Source organism: Geotrypetes seraphini, chromosome 1 (genome assembly GCF_902459505.1).
Source record: "Geotrypetes seraphini chromosome 1, aGeoSer1.1, whole genome shotgun sequence".
NCBI lineage: Eukaryota > Metazoa > Chordata > Amphibia > Gymnophiona > Dermophiidae > Geotrypetes > Geotrypetes seraphini.
The window spans coordinates 536,184,959-536,200,480 of NC_047084.1; the positions used below are offsets into that span (position 1 = coordinate 536,184,959).

The 15,522-nt window shown below is 42.8% G+C and overlaps 1 protein-coding gene across 5 annotated transcripts in view; it reads right to left on the reverse strand.

Annotated features, from left to right (window-relative positions):
- Positions 1-399: 399 nt before the first annotated feature.
- Positions 400-15,522, reverse strand: part of YTHDC2 (YTH domain containing 2) — a 217,440-nt gene continuing 202,317 nt past the window's right edge. For all 5 annotated transcript variants that reach the window (XM_033929088.1, XM_033929090.1, XM_033929087.1 and 2 more), the window contains 2 exons: positions 13,261-13,362; positions 400-1,336 (listed from right to left, as the gene is read on the reverse strand). In XM_033929088.1, the coding sequence (XP_033784979.1) occupies positions 13,282-13,362 (81 nt within the window). In that variant the 3' untranslated portion in view covers positions 400-1,336; positions 13,261-13,281. The remainder of the gene's footprint in view (positions 1,337-13,260; positions 13,363-15,522) is intronic.

The following is a 15,522-nucleotide window of genomic DNA, read 5'->3' on the forward strand; positions in this document are numbered from 1 at the left end:
TTTACACATTTTATGTATCCATTCCTAATGGGAATTACTGCTGCTACTCCTGGGTTTGACACTGTCAATCATGCAGTAATGCTACAGCCTAGAAGAAAAGTCAACTAAAACAATCGGGACTTCCAGACTGGGATTATATCCAAATTTTCAGAGATAGATAAAGAACTAGTGCAGCCTACTTACTATTCCATCACATCATAAAAGGAAATTTTAACATGAAAGGCAGTGCAAGTAAAATTTTATGTCAGATGCTTTGCTGTATGGTAGAGAATGACATGGTGAGAAATTTGTCCCCATCTCTGCAGGAACTCAATTTCCCTGTCCCATCCCCGTGAGTTTTATCACTGTCCCTGTCCCATTCCTGTAAGCTCTGCCTTAAACGCATAAGCCTTGAACACTTATGATTTTAAAGTGTTTGAGGCTTGTGCAGATGAGGCGGGGATAGGAAATGAACTCACGGGGACAGGCTAGGAAAATGAGTTCCCACAGGGAAAAATTTGTCCCCGTGTCATTCTGTACTGTATGAGTATGAGTTTTGAGACAAATTTAGGCAGCTTTACGAACAACCCATGACCTCATTTTCAGTGTCTGTGCCCTGAGTCCTGCAACAAGGTCTATGTAGTGTGGAAGACAAGAAAAAGACTTCATTAACAAAGGTACACTTTAGAGCATTCCTGGTTAGGAATCAGGAAGTGGTTATGATTTTTTTTTGCCATATATGAGACTCCTTGGTGAGTAGGATAAAAACTTTAGTCCCAGCTTAGTATCTACATCATTTGCAAACTAGTGATTTGAAAATATTCTCAACAGCAACTTATAATAATTCAGAAATGTACTGGCTTCACAAGGTTCAGCTAAAACAAGCAATGCATTCAACAAACTGCAGTTTCTATGCCATCATTTAATATCTAGCTATTTGGATGTTCACAGAAAAAAAAATTAAAATTTTACCAAATTTATCCTTTTCAAAACTTTGTCATTTAATGTCAGTTGTTACAGTTGGTTTAAACTTTAACACCTGAAATTAAAATCAATTTTTAAAAATTGTTTCAGTTCCATGACAGCCATGTAACCAAAAACAATACACCATTACTTATTCAGTTAAAAGATCTTAATACTGCAAACATGTTATGTTATTTATAACCACTACTTTCTCCTGTGATTGCAGTGGTAGAGTGCAGCTCTGTTTTGAAGATAGTATGTTGAGAGGAATGTCACAATTCCATGTAACTTCTTGGTTTCAAACACATTTTGTCCATATATGTGCTTTTTCTCCTGTAGATTCACATTTCTGATGATTATATAAACAGGCAGGGTGGTTCTATAGCAGCTATACCTGAAAAACAAATACTCAAGATAAATAACTTAACTCATCATAACTAACCCTCCCCCCTGTTTTAGGCTTTTTTATTGCCAGCCGCAGCGGTAAAAGCTGTGACACTCATAGACTTCCTATGAGCATCGGAGCTAATATCATCATGGCCAGCAATAAAAAAGCCTAATGTAACTTCATAAAAGGGGCCCTAAATATGTAAAATGCATCCATTTTTTCTTAACACAAAACAGTTCCAGTGTCCAGATCAAATTGAAAATACATAAGTTTTCGCAATCTATTATGGTATCCTGTCCTGACCTGAGGGAGGAGGTTTTGGTCTCTAAAGTTAGTTAAAAGGGTATTAAAATTAATCCAATACGATAATATCTTATTTCCATTTTCTATTTTTACTTATTAACTTGGCTACCACACTAACCCCTCTTTTACTAAGGCGTGCTATCCAATTTAGCATGCGCTAAACACTAACGTGTCCATAGACTATAATGGACATGTTAGCGTTTAGCACACGCTAATTGTTTGCATACGCTAAATTGGCTACTGCACCTTAGTAAAAGGATCTATATATCTTAAACTAAAAATAAAATCATTTTTTTCAACCTTAGTTGTCTGGCTATTTACTTTTTTCAGTTGTATTGGTGGTTCTTGCTTTCCTTATCCGGGATTTCCTGCCCATTTGTCATTTTTTTCTCTTCCTTTTCAACTTTCTTCAATTTTTTTGTCTGTCCAGATTGAATTTTTCTTACTATCCAATCCTCAATTTCCCTTTTTTATTGTGTCTACCTACAACGTGCCATCTCTTTCACTCATCCTGGCTCTCCTATTTCATTCTCTTATTCTCTAACTCTATCCTATTCCCCCCATTCAGCATATGCCCTCTCTCCCCCTTTCATCCTGGGCCTGCCTTCTCTATGTTTCCATCCAGTGTCTGCCCCCTCTCTCGTCCCTGCTTTCATCCAGCATGTGCCTCTCTTTCCTCCCTATTTCTATTAAGCATTTGTCCCTTTCTCCTCCCCACATCCATCCATCATCTGCCTTTGTCTCTTCACTACCATCCTCTTCACTACCATCCACCCTCTCTCCTCCCCACTTCCATCCATCATCTGCTCCCTCTCTCCTCTCCACTTCCATCTCTCTCTCTTCCCCACTTCCATATATCATCAGCCCCCTCTCTCTCCTTCCCATTTCCATCAGTCTGTCCCTCTTTCCTCTCCACTTCTAGCATGTGCCCTCTCTCTCCTCCCCATTACCATCCAGCATGTACCCCTATTTCTCCATTTCCTTCCCACTTCCTTCCAAGATGTGCCCCTCTGCCCTCCCCACTTCCATCCAATTTGTGCGCCCTATCCTTCCCATTTCCTTCCAACATGTGATCCCTCTTTCTCATCCTTTGAACCCACTATAAACGATTCCAGCACTGCTTCATTCCTGCCCATTGATCCAAGAGCACCTCTTAATGATCCCTTCCCCTGCTGACATAAGCAACACCAAATAAGGGCTGTTTCTGGGTCAGCCTCACAAGGGCCTTTCCTGTGCCACGTCCCATACATGACGTACTTCCTGTGAGCCCGGAAACAGCCTGTATTTGGTGTTGCTTGTGCTGGCGACCTGCCATGTGTGTCAGCATATCGACGGGAAAAGGTGAAGAGCTGATGGACCTGCAGGGAGAAGGAATAAAGAGGTGCCTGACTGCAGTGGGGGGAGGGGGGAATAAAGAGCTTGTAGTAAAGGAGAGCGGCAGAAGTGAGAAAGCAGAAGAGCAGTGTCTCTGGTGGTTAGGCTGCGTGCTGACCTCTTATCATAAGGTGCAGAGCTGCGCGGCTTAGAGGGAATATTGGTTTACATTCTTTTGTTCAAATTAGGCACAGATCCTCCTTATTTTATAATTATGCACATAAATTCAAGGAATGTCCCATGCCTTCCCATGTCCACACCCCCTTTGACTCACACCTAAATTTTAATTAAAGTCAATTAACATCAATAATTTCTCATTAAGATCCCAATTATCATTGCTAATTGGCTTGTTATTCCATCTAATGTCGCTGTTTGGGTTTCTGCCAGGTGCTTATGACCTGGATTGGCCACTGTAGAAACAGAATACTGAGCTAGATGAGCCTTTGGTCTGACCCAGTATGGCTATTACTATATTCTTAAATTGTGTGCCCAAATTGGGCACATGCACAATTTTTAGTGTTTTTTTATAGAATTTGAGGATTAGTGTCCTTTAAGTTTCTTCAGGATAAAGAACCCATATTGAGACTCTACTATCGTGCTAATACTTCCGTTTTAGGGGGGAAGTTCAGGTTTTTACTGCTGTTTCTAAATGGACTCCCCTTAGAAGGAAAAAAATTCTACTGGTTAAAGTTTTCAAATGAAATTTCCATGTAAGTGTGTAATTTCAGTACAGAATTTTTAGTATATTTTCTATGATGTATCTCAATTAAGATTTTTTGGAAGGGAAAGGTGCCCATTTTTCTTATTGTCCTAAATTTTCATGGGCCAATGTTCAAAACCCATACAGGCACTAGAAGCAATTAGTGCTGTACTAGTGCCCACGTTAGTGAGCGCAGAATGCTCCAAGGGCTCTAGCATGGGAGACAATGTGCGTGCCAAAATTAACACAAACAGAATGCAAATGTAGTCCAATGGATGTTAATGAATTCATTTCCTAATGCTCAGAATACAGCACAAAAACAAGGCCACTTTACCGCTGAGAAAATTACACTAGCTTGGAGTAGGCATTAAGATGTACGAAGACAAGATTTCCCACAATTTCTTCTTTAAAATCTGCCAATTTTTATTTTATTTGGAAGCAGAAAGAAGCTCATGCAAGCCCTAAGTGCTAGTAGTGAGAGACAAATGTGTGCAAGTCAGAACAAACCCGAAAGTAAAAGCGTATATTGGCACCTGTTTTCTGTGCTTAAATATAAGCTTTTCAAGTGAATTTTTTTTTTTTTAGCTTATATTCTAAGGCACAGAAGGATGCAGTTGTGTGCTTTACTTCCTGGTTTGCTTGGGCATGCATTCAAGAGCTGTGCTTACCGTAAAACTCTTCTATGTATGCACAGGGCACATTCCTCCACCTTAATATCCCAATGCTCAACACTTAACAGCACACATATAATTTGTATGCTATTAGTTTTGAACATTGGGAAGGTTTTTTCCTGTGCTGTTTCTGAAGTATTTTCCAGCGTCCACATTAGGTTGTGAGCATCGGCAATTAAATTAGAGAAAGTATGCTCCTTTTTTTAATTACCATCATCTTTTTATGTTCTTTTCTATATGATTTCTCTCCCCCCCAAAAATTTAATGGAGTATAAAATGTAAATTTTCTTGCAGATTGGAACTGGGTTTTGTTTTCTTATAGTTATTTCTGAATTTCCTTTCAAAGTTGTATCTTTGATGTTAAATTGAAATGCATAAAAAATATCTGAACAGGCATTTATCTACATGCCATCTCTGCCAATACAAGTATAAGGTAATCCCACAGAGCCTGTCATGCCAAATCACTGCCAACCCTGGACAGACCATTCAGAGAATGGCAGATGTGATCCCTCTCCACAAATGTGAGAGTGAGGAAGAAGGGAATTACAGGCCGGTAAGTCTGACTTCTGTGGTAAACAAATTAATGGAAATACTTTTAAAACAGAGAATGGTGAAGTTTCTGGAATCCTGTGGATTACAGGACTGGAGGCAACATGGATTCACTAGAAGTAGGTCTTGTCAGACAAATCTAATCAATTTCTTTGACTAGGTGACCAGAGAATTGGATAGAAGGAGTGCACTAAATATGGTGTATTTAGATTTTAGCAAAGCCATACAGACGTCTAATAAATAAACTGAGTGCACTTGGATTGGGTCCCAAACTGATGGCCTGGGTCAAGAACTGGTTGAGTGGAAGGCGACAGAATATAGTGATCAATGGAGATCACTCTGAGGAAAGGGAAGTTACCAGTAGTGTGCCTCAAAGCTCTGTTCTTCGGCCTGTTCTTTTTAACATTTTTATAAACGATATTGCTGCAGGGCTGTTGGGCAAGATTTGCCTCTTTGTGGATGATACCAAAATCTGCAATATAGTAGACACCCAGGATGGTGTGAATAACATGAAGAAAGACCTGGTGAAGCTTGAAGAATAGTCTGAAATTTGGCAGCTAAAATTTAATGCTAAGGTCATGCATTTGGGCTGCAAAAACCCAAGGGAATGGTATAGTTTAGGGCAGGGGTGACCAAACTTTTTTGGCTTGCGAGCTACTTTTAAAATGAATAAGTCAAAATGAGCTACCAACAATAAAATTTTAAAAAACACAAAGCATACTGTACACAGAGAAAAATGTTAATTATCATTTGTATTCAGGGTTTTTTTCAGAGGTCAAGGCAATGTCACCTCAGTAACAACTATACAAAAATAGACAAATATATCCCCTCCCCTTTTACTAAACCTCAATAGCGGTTTTTAGCGAAGGAGCTGTGCTGAATGCCCCTCGCAGCTCCCGATGCTCATAGGTTCACTGCGCTAAAATCCACTATCACAGTTTAGTAAAAGGGGGGCCATAGTGCAAAATATAGACAGCAGATATAAATTCTCAAAATGGATACATTTTGATCACTAAATTGAAAATAAAATCATTTTTCCAACCTTTTTGTCTGATGATTTCATGAGTCTCTGGTTGCACTTCCTTCTTCTGTAAAGCTAATATTTCTTTCTTTCTGCCTTTCTTTCTCTCTCCCCCTGTCTGCCTGTCTTTCTTTCTCTCTCCCCCTGCCCCCTCTTTCTTTCTGCCTTTCTTTCTCTCTCCTCCTGCCTGCCTTTCTTTCTCTCCCCCTGCCCCCTCTTTATTTCTGCCTTTCTTTCTCTCTCCCCCTGCCCCACCCAAGCCATCGCAACGATTTCTCCATTTCCCTGATTCTTTCCCTACCCCCACCCAAGCCACCACACCGATTTCTCCCTGCTGCTTCCCCGAGCCAGGCTGGCGTGTACAAGCACTGGGCCCACAAGACTTCACCTCCGACATCAATTCTAACATTGGGGAGGAAGTTCCAGACCAGCCAGGTAGCGATTGGCTGCCCCAGAACTTCCTCTCCGATGTCAGAATTGACGTCAGAGGTGAAGTCTTGCGAGTCCGGCGCTTGTACGCGCCAGGCTGCTCGGGGAAGCAGCAGGGAGAAAAAGACCGCAAAGGCAACACGATCGACTTGCTTTGCCTTTGTGATCTACTGTTCGATCGCATCAACCATTTGAACACCCCTGATTTAGGGGGTGAAGAACTTAAGGTGGCCAAACAGGTTGAAAAGGTGATGTTGAAAGCTAGAAGGATGCTAGGGTGCATAGGGAGAGGTATGGCCAGTAGGAAAAAGGAGGAATTGATGCCTCTATATAAGACTGGTGAGACCTCATTTAGAATATTGTGTACAATTCTGGAGGCCGCACCTTCAAAAAGATATAAAAAGGATGGAGTCGGTCCTGCAGAAGGCTACTAAAATAGTGCATGGTCTTTGTCATAAGGTATACGGGGATAGACTTAAAGATCTCAATCTGTATACTTTAGAGGAAAGGCGGAAGAGGGAAGATATGATATATACATTTAAATACCTATGTAATGTAAATGCACATGAGTCACGCCAGCAATGGAAGGGGGTTAATCTTAGTAGAAGTATAGGGATACAACCTCTCCAACCCCACGCAGACTACAAAATAAATAAAAAAGACTTTTCCTCTCTTTTAGGTCCTAGTTCACGCTTGCTGTCTAACACCAGCTCTGGCAGGATACACTTTTCAAATTTGACATATTGTAATCACAAAATAGAAAATAAAATATTTTTTCTATCTTTTGTTGTCTGGTCATTTTGCTTTTAGTCCCAGTTTCTCTTTCTGATTTTGTCTATCTTCTAATTCCCTTTCTAGAGTCTGCTGTCCATTTTTTTCTCCTCTTCTCTCTTGCTCCAGTCCCTGTCTCCAACATATTGATTTTTCCCTTTCAACTTTTCTCCTTTTTTCTTTTCTGCCTCTGTCCACTCGCCTTCTATCTCTCCTCCTCTCTCCTCTTGGTCCAAGATTTTGCTTCCTCTTTTCTGTTGTTCTTCTTCCCTCCCCCCTTGAATAATGAGTTGGAAGAAAAAAAAAAGAGATGCTGCATCTCTCTCTCCCTTCCACCCCCAGGCCTAACATTTCTCCCTCCCTTCCATCTCCAGATCCAACTTCTCTCCCTTTCTCTTCCCAACTGCCCCCATCCCATCTCTCCCCCTGTCTGTCTGCCTCCCTTCCTCCGCCCAGATCCATCATTTCTCCCTTTCTCTTTCCAACGGTTCTCCCTTCAAGTATCTTTTTCCCTCTTCCTCCACGCTACCCCAGGTCCAACCTCTCTCCCTTCATCTCGCTCTCCTCACTGCCTTCCCTCCAGTGCCAGTCCCTCTCTCCTCACAGCCTGGCGTGTCTTTCCCTCCAGCACCGGTCCGATGCCACCGCTAAGCTGAAGAATCAGTGATTCAACAGTGTTGTACATGGCTTCCCCTCCTGCTTTTCGCCTGCCGCAGTCTGTCTCCAATGACGCATAATTTCCTGTTTCTGTCCAGGTGAACCACAGCAGACGGAAGGCAGGAGGGGGAGCCACGGACAACACTGCCGAAGCCGGCAGAATTTCCGGCATGACAGCTATGTCAGACTGGTGTGGGAGGGAGGACACACTGGGCTCTGAGAAGAGGAAGTTCGGGAGCATTGTCGCAGGCCACATAAAAAGGTCAGATAGGCTGGATTCGGCCCACGGGCCTTGTGTTTGACACGTGTCTTAGATAGAGGAAGGGATAATGGTTAATGCTGATGGGCAGACTGGATGGGCCATTTGGCCTTTATCTGTAAACATGTTTCTATGTTTACTTGTGGTCATGATCTATTTTGGAAGTGGCTCTTTGGCTGACCATCACAGCTGAATATTTGCCCCAGAGCTTAAAAAGTATATGTTTATTATGACAAAGGATTGAAAGATTTATTCAATTAAGATTTTTTAATTTCTTATCCTTACTTTCTTTTTGAATATATCTATAATTGCTCATTCTGAATGTACAGAATATGTTGTGTAGATCAGTAAAACAAACAAGTGAATTCTGAAATGCATAATTAACAGCAGGATTTAAAAAACGTACACAAAACTTTTGCAAGACACTGTATTCAAGAGCTTTCTGGAGATCAAAATCATTGGCTTTTATTAAGAGATTTCCCATTTCCAAAATTATAATCATTGACATTTGATCCTAATAGAAACTGTATTCTATTCAAGCTGCTCTATGTAGTAAAATCTTTGCAAGTTGTAAAGCACAATTACTTACCTGTAGCAGGTGTTATCTGAGAGCAGCAGGCAGATAGTTTCACATGTGGGTGACGTCATCCATGCAGCCTGGCACAAACAGTACAAAATGTTACTTTAAAAGTCTCAAGTCTGCTCGGACCATCGATGCCTTCCCACCTGTCAGCTCATGGGACCTTTGTATTGATCATACAGGGACATCTTTTGGATGAGAGATTTCATGAAGAAAGTCATGTAGAAGTTATAGTTTAAGATTCTGTTTGTCAGCATAGAACTTTGAAATACTCTGTGGCCAGATTTATCCAGAGTTCTGCCTTCCATCCAGGAGGAGTGCTGGCTTAAGTTCTAGAACTGTTTGCTTTTTTTTTTAAGGCAGACTCTACAACCAAGGACTAGTGTTGCAGTTGTGGTCGGTCAAAACCAAGGCAAGAATGGATGTGATACAGAGTATTCAACTTGCATGGAGCCACTGGGACAGAAAGTGGAGATTCTTAAATAAGGCTTCCTTCATGAGGTTGTGTAGAGGAACTTTAATGCAGTTTGTGGGCCACTCTATAGGCGAGGGCAACCATAAGCTCTGCCCAAGGCTCTGTCTCAAACTCCATATTGATTGGGAGTGCTTGCCCCATCTGTTGTATAAACTTTGTGAAAGACAGACTTTTTGGGGATGACAAAGCCATGGTGGAGATGAATCCGAAGGATAAGACTCATCTGCAGATAGGTCTGGATAGTCAGTAGAGGAATGCATAGGTAAGTCAGAGTCATAGGCCTCGACGTCAAGCCTTGCAGAATGAGATCAACGTTGAGGAGATCGACACAAAGAGCGTCGAAGTGAGCGGTGAGAGGATTGTCAACGTGAGTGTTGAGATGAACCTGGAGAGGAACACCAAGAGTGTGATGAACTGTGTTCCTTTGATGATGATGCATGCCTCGATGCAGATCCTCAACATCGTGGTGTTCAAGCTCGATGCCTCAATGGAGCTCTTGGGCACTGCTCAGACTGGGAGTGGAAGAAATTGGCACGGAGTGCGTCTGCAAAAGCCCAGCTAGTTCTTTCTGCAATAGCATAAGAAGCTGTTCCTGCAGAGATGGCGCTGGTACAATGTTTAGCAAGGGTACATCAGGCAGTAGTTGAGTTGGGTATTAAGGTGTTGCGGATCTCAATATCGAGGTACAACTCAAAGGAGACATTAACTATAGAGAAGGAGATCTGGCATCAGTGCACCGATGCTTGGAATACATCGATGGCAACGATGCATGAGCTTCAAGGGGGAAAGGTCTTTTTTTCCTATGAGCTTTCCCTCAAAGCAAGCAACACCGACAAAGACAATGTGGAACAGGTAGTCGATGGGTCGATGCCGGTGTCAATGCTGAAGTCATTGGATGTTCTGTGTTAGCATTGGAGTCTCCAGCCATCCTCGATGCAGATGAAGTTGACACGAAAAGTTTTTCATACTGCAATTTTCTAGCTTTAAGCAACCTCTTCAGCAATTTAGAGCAGCAAGGACAGAAAATGTCTCAGAGTTCAGGATCTAGGCTCTGGACACACCAATTATATGAGTTTAAACCTGAAATGGTTCTTGGCACTGAGTGCACTGCTTGAAGCCACTAAGAGTCTTTGACATCAAAGGAAAAATCACCGACGCTAGGTCAAAGGACTCAATGGTCCAGGGAGGTCGAGTAGATAGTAATGTAACCAAGGTTATAAAAAATATTTCTGTACCTTTAAGAATTTAGATCTGTACATGTCACTTTTGGAATTCTGGACAGCACAGCTCTCTCTCCAGGAAGTCAGAAGTGAATGTATTCTAAACTGCCAAGGAGAGCAGTTGAGTTTGGGTGGCTTTTCTCTGTAGACAGCTGTGTGTTGGAAGTTGTCTGTGTTTTTGAAGGTAAATTTTGGATTTATTGAAGAACAGTAATAATTTAGATTTGGTTAGAAGACAGTATCCTGTTTGAAGTAATTTGTGTTGTAATACCGTATTTTCACGCAGATAACGCGCACCCGTGTAAAACGCGCACACGGGTATAGCGCGCAGAAACCACGATTTTATGTACAAAAACTTTTGTATACCGCGCTCACAGGTATACCGCGCATGCAGCCCGACTGTCCTTTCGCCCGCCCCGACTCTCCTCTGGCCACCCCGACTCTCCTTTCGCCCTCCCCGACTCTCCGTGCGCTGTCCCAACTATCCGTTCACCCTCCCTGACTTTCCGTGCACTGCCCCGCCTCTCCGTGCGCTGTCCCAACTCTCCATTCACCCTCCCTGACTTTCCGTGCACTGCCCCGCCTCCCCGCGCCCTATTGGTGGGGCCTAAGGCGCGTGGGCCAATCAGAATAGGCCCTGGAGCCTTAGGTCCCACCTGGGGGCGCGGCCTGAGGCACATGGTCGGGTTGGGCCTCATTCCGTCGTTGGCTGCCTGCCGGACAGGCGGGTTTGGCTCCCGTCTGTCTGGCCAACTACCAAAGGTACGGGGAAGGGGGGTGGGGGTGTCGTGGGGGTCGGCCAGGGGGGTCGCGGGTCGGCTGAGGGGGCGGTCGGAGGTTCTTGGGGGGGGCGGTCGTTGGAGGGAGGGGGGTTTGCGTCGAGGGCAGGAGGGCCTGGGATCCCTCCTGCCCGTAATGTAGTGCGGGGTGGGGGTAGGGGGTCGCCGTGGCCAGGAGAGTTTGGGCTCCCTCCTGGCCCGATATTGTCGGGGAGTTGGGGAGTCGGCCGGGCAAGAGGGCTTGGGCTCCCTCTTGCTCCGATCGTGGATGCGGGTGCGGGTGGGAGCGCGTGCGAGCGGTCGTTCGGGGTGGGGGTGCGAGCCGTCCTGCTGGGGGGGTGAATCGGGCGTCGGGCGGGAACTATGTAAAAAATTTTTTGTATACCGCGCTCACGCATATAACGCGCGAGGGGTATGCGCGGTAGGTAAAAACGCGTATAACGCGCGCGTTATATGCGTGAAAATACGGTAATAGTATTTCTGAAACATTTATTTGGGGGGGAGTGTTTCCAAGTTTTAACCTTGGTGACATGCACTTGTGTTTTTGGGTTATAAGAGATTAATTGAAATATTAGTTAATTGTGGGTGGGTATAGTTTAGAGCTATTTCAATTATCTATTCTTTTATATAGCTAGTTTAAAGTGGAATCTTGGGAAATAGTTAGGGTTTTCCTTTATTGATTTGTTAATAGATAGAGTAGTAGAGATCAACAAGAATTGCAATCAAACGCTAGCCCACGCAAGAAAGAAAGAAGAAGAGAAAAATAAACACCTGTTTACCTGCAGTCATCTGTCCTGGACCGGCGTGTGATTAGATATTAAGGAAAAAAAATTCTCCTGAGCTACAGTTGTGGTAACTGTAATATATTGTTAATTTTAAATGCATATTAAATTTATTTTATTTGAAATATTAGAGTGAAATAATTTTTTTATGCAGCTTTGGCTATTTCCTGAGTATCTGGAGATTGCCTGGGTTACAGTAAGCCCAAAAAAGTTTGATGCTCCAGGCCTTAAAACAGGCTGTGAAAGGTCCAAAGGCCCGAATCAAAACATTGGTAGAAAAAAAAAAAATTTAAATTTTTATACTGGATTGAAGATAAAGAAACAAAAGAGAAAAATATGACATAATGTTCCTAGTTTTATTAAAATTTGATATACCACTCAAAAGCTAAAGCCATCCCAGTGGTTTACAATTAAAATCATAAACTCAAATTACATATAGGTATTTAAAAGGCAGAACTCCATTTCATAAGGACAGTGGAGAAATGAGAGAATTATTGTACCATTGAAAACGTGCTGTCAAATAGTATCCCTGTGCCAAGGAAGAATTGAATTAAACATAGAAGGCATCTTTAAACAAATAGGTTTTTAAAGCTATATGGAATTCAAAATATGAATGTTTTGCTCTGATATCTAAGGGAAGGCACAAAAATGTATAAGTCTGATGTGTTTAGAGAAACTCTGTGAAACAGCTTCTAAGCTCCATGGAAAACTGAGAACTGAAGGACCCGTGAGCCGACATTGGGCAGGAAGGCACTGACGCATGTGCGGTATGGGCTGTCTTGATACTTTTAAGGTGACATTACACTTTTGCACTGTCCATGCCAAGCTCTGTGGATGATGTCACCCACATGTGAGAATATGCTGAGTGCTTGTCCTTGGATAATCTTTTTTATTAGCTTGAAAAGAAAGATTCTGCAGATGAGGTTTTGAGATCAGACAGATTGCTTGACCACCAAAGCTCCCAAACTACATTAAAAGGCATCACAGTTTACAATGGTTCCAGTTTAATTTAAGCACAATCCAGCTACTAAAACTCTTCTTCACCCAACTGAAAAGCATGAATAAGACCAGTTGGCTGATCAGTTCAAGTTTGATTTCATACAGTACTTTGCAAGGATCCAAAAATATTAGCTTAGATTGAACTATGACTAAAAAGAGCCCATTGTGTTTGACATATTGTTTTCAGGGTTTCAGAAGTAATTACTTTACTATACGTTTTTTATTTTTCTAGATCAGCAGAATGCAAAGCTACTGAATCAAAGTCATCCTGAACTGGTAGCAAGCACATCTTAGGTGGCTCAGAGACATTTTTAATATCCTATTCTAGTTACCTGTAAAATGATCTCTGACCAATACCTACCTTAATATGCTCTGATATGAATCAATGAGCAGGGTTTTTGTCTCCTAGAGGAATACGATCCCATAGTTGCAGCAACTGTTCTCCAACCTGGGGTTCCAATTCCTAAAGAGTGGGAAATTATGAGATTATACCAATGGAATGGATTACACACAAATTAATGTTAATTGTGATAGCACATGAACGTAACAGGTAGAAAACAGGCAGAAAACATTTAAATATTAATTTTCTACAAAAGATAGAAGTGTTTATGTTTAGATCTTATTTTTATTTGGGATCTTCCATTACAACTAGCCTGGAATTTGCACAAAAAGGGATTCACCAAGAGGTCTATACCAGCTGGTAGGTGTCACTAGTAAGTAACAACCAGGACTGCCTCCTTTCAAGAGGCTGTCACCAATGCTTCCATGGCATTCTCAATCCTGGTCAGCTCAAAGAGCAAGAATTGAAAACAAGTCTCTTGCACAAGTTTGTAGTGCCGATGCTGAACATCAGGCCAGACTAGTGGTAACATTTTAAAATTATATTACTGCTTGTTTTCTGTACTACTAAAAAATACAGTCAAACCTCGGTTTACGAGTGCCGCGGTTTGCGAGTGTTTTGCAAGACGAGCAAAACATTTGCAAAATCTGTGCCTCGCAAACCGAGCATTGACTCGATTTGCGAGTGCCCCCCCCCCCCAGTGATCCGGTATCCCCCCGCTCGCGTCGCCTTCCCCGCCGTCGCGATCCGGCATCCCCCACTCACCCAAGCACAATCTCTTACCCCAATGTGGCACTGGCACCAGCACCTGAGTCTGCCTTCAAAATGAAGGACCGGAAAGTGATGTCTTTCCTGGCTCCTAAATCTACTCTATAGAACTTGGTAAAGGTATGAAGGGTATACCATGTAGCTGCTCTATAGATTTCCTTGGGCAAATCTGCCCAAGTCTCCGCCCATGAGGTAACAACACCTCTGATTGAGTGCACTTTCAATGCGATCGGCGGCTGCTTACCACAGCCCACATTTGGGGAAGTAATGACCATTTTAATCCATCTGGGAATTGAGGTCTTAGATGCCAGCCTCCCTTTCTTAGTCAGACTGGTCAGAACAAAAAGGTGATCCGATATGGGAAACTTATTGGTAACTTCAAGGTACTGGAGAAGCACTCGCATGAAATCCAGCAAATGCAATGCTTTATCCTTTCTCTTAGATTCCATAGTATGAAAAGCAGGCAGACAGACTTCCTGATTGATAAGAAAGGCAGAGACTACTTTTGGTAAAAAGGATGTAACCGTGCACAAGGAGAGTCCTGCTTCCATAATGTTAAGGAACGTTTCCCTACAGAACAGAGCTTGTAACTTGGAGACTCATTTCGCTAACATAATCGCCACTAGAAACACCATCTTGATCATAAGATTCAGAAGGGATTCCTTCCATAAGGGCTCATATGGAGCTCTACTGAGACCTTGCAATATGGTGTTAAGATTCCAGGAAGGGAATGGAAGACGCACTGGAGGGTGCAACTGAAGACCTCTTTTAATGAACTGGGTGACATCTGGTGAGAGGCCAGAGATCGGAAACAGGAAAGGTCTGCTATCTGCACTTTCAGCGATTCAACTGACAGACACTTCTGAAGTCCCACTTGCAAAAAATCCAGGACTACGGAAATCGAAGCTCGTAAGGGCTCTACATCATCCACAGTACACCAGTGTTGAAAGGATTTTCAGGCCTTAGCATAGACTACTACCGTCAACAGCTTCTTAGCTCTAAGCAGAGTGGCAATGACCATCTCTGAGTAACCCTTACTTGTCAGGACAGCCCACTCAAGAGCCATGCCATAAACCGAAAGAGTTTTGGATTCTCTATAGGGAACAGTCCCTGAGTGAGAAGATCTATTTGGACTTTCAGTCTGAGGTCTTCATCCCTCTGGAGGTGGACTAGGTCCACATACCATGGTCTACTGGGCCAAATGGGTGCCATTAGGACTACCAAACCTGGATGACTCGCACTCTTGCAAATGATTTGAGTTAGCATGGGCTTTGGGGGAAACATGTACAAGAACCCCTTCTCCAGCCATGGTTGGACTAACACGTCCAACTCCACACCTCCAGGCTCATATCTTCAGCTGTAAAACCAAAATACATTTATGTTTACTGCTGAGGCCATCAGATTATCTGTGGACACCCCCACCACCAAACAATGGAGCTGCCCACCTCCAAGTTGAATCTGTCAACTGAGGAAGTCGGCCTATACATTTTCCAGTCCCGCTATGTGTGCAGCCAA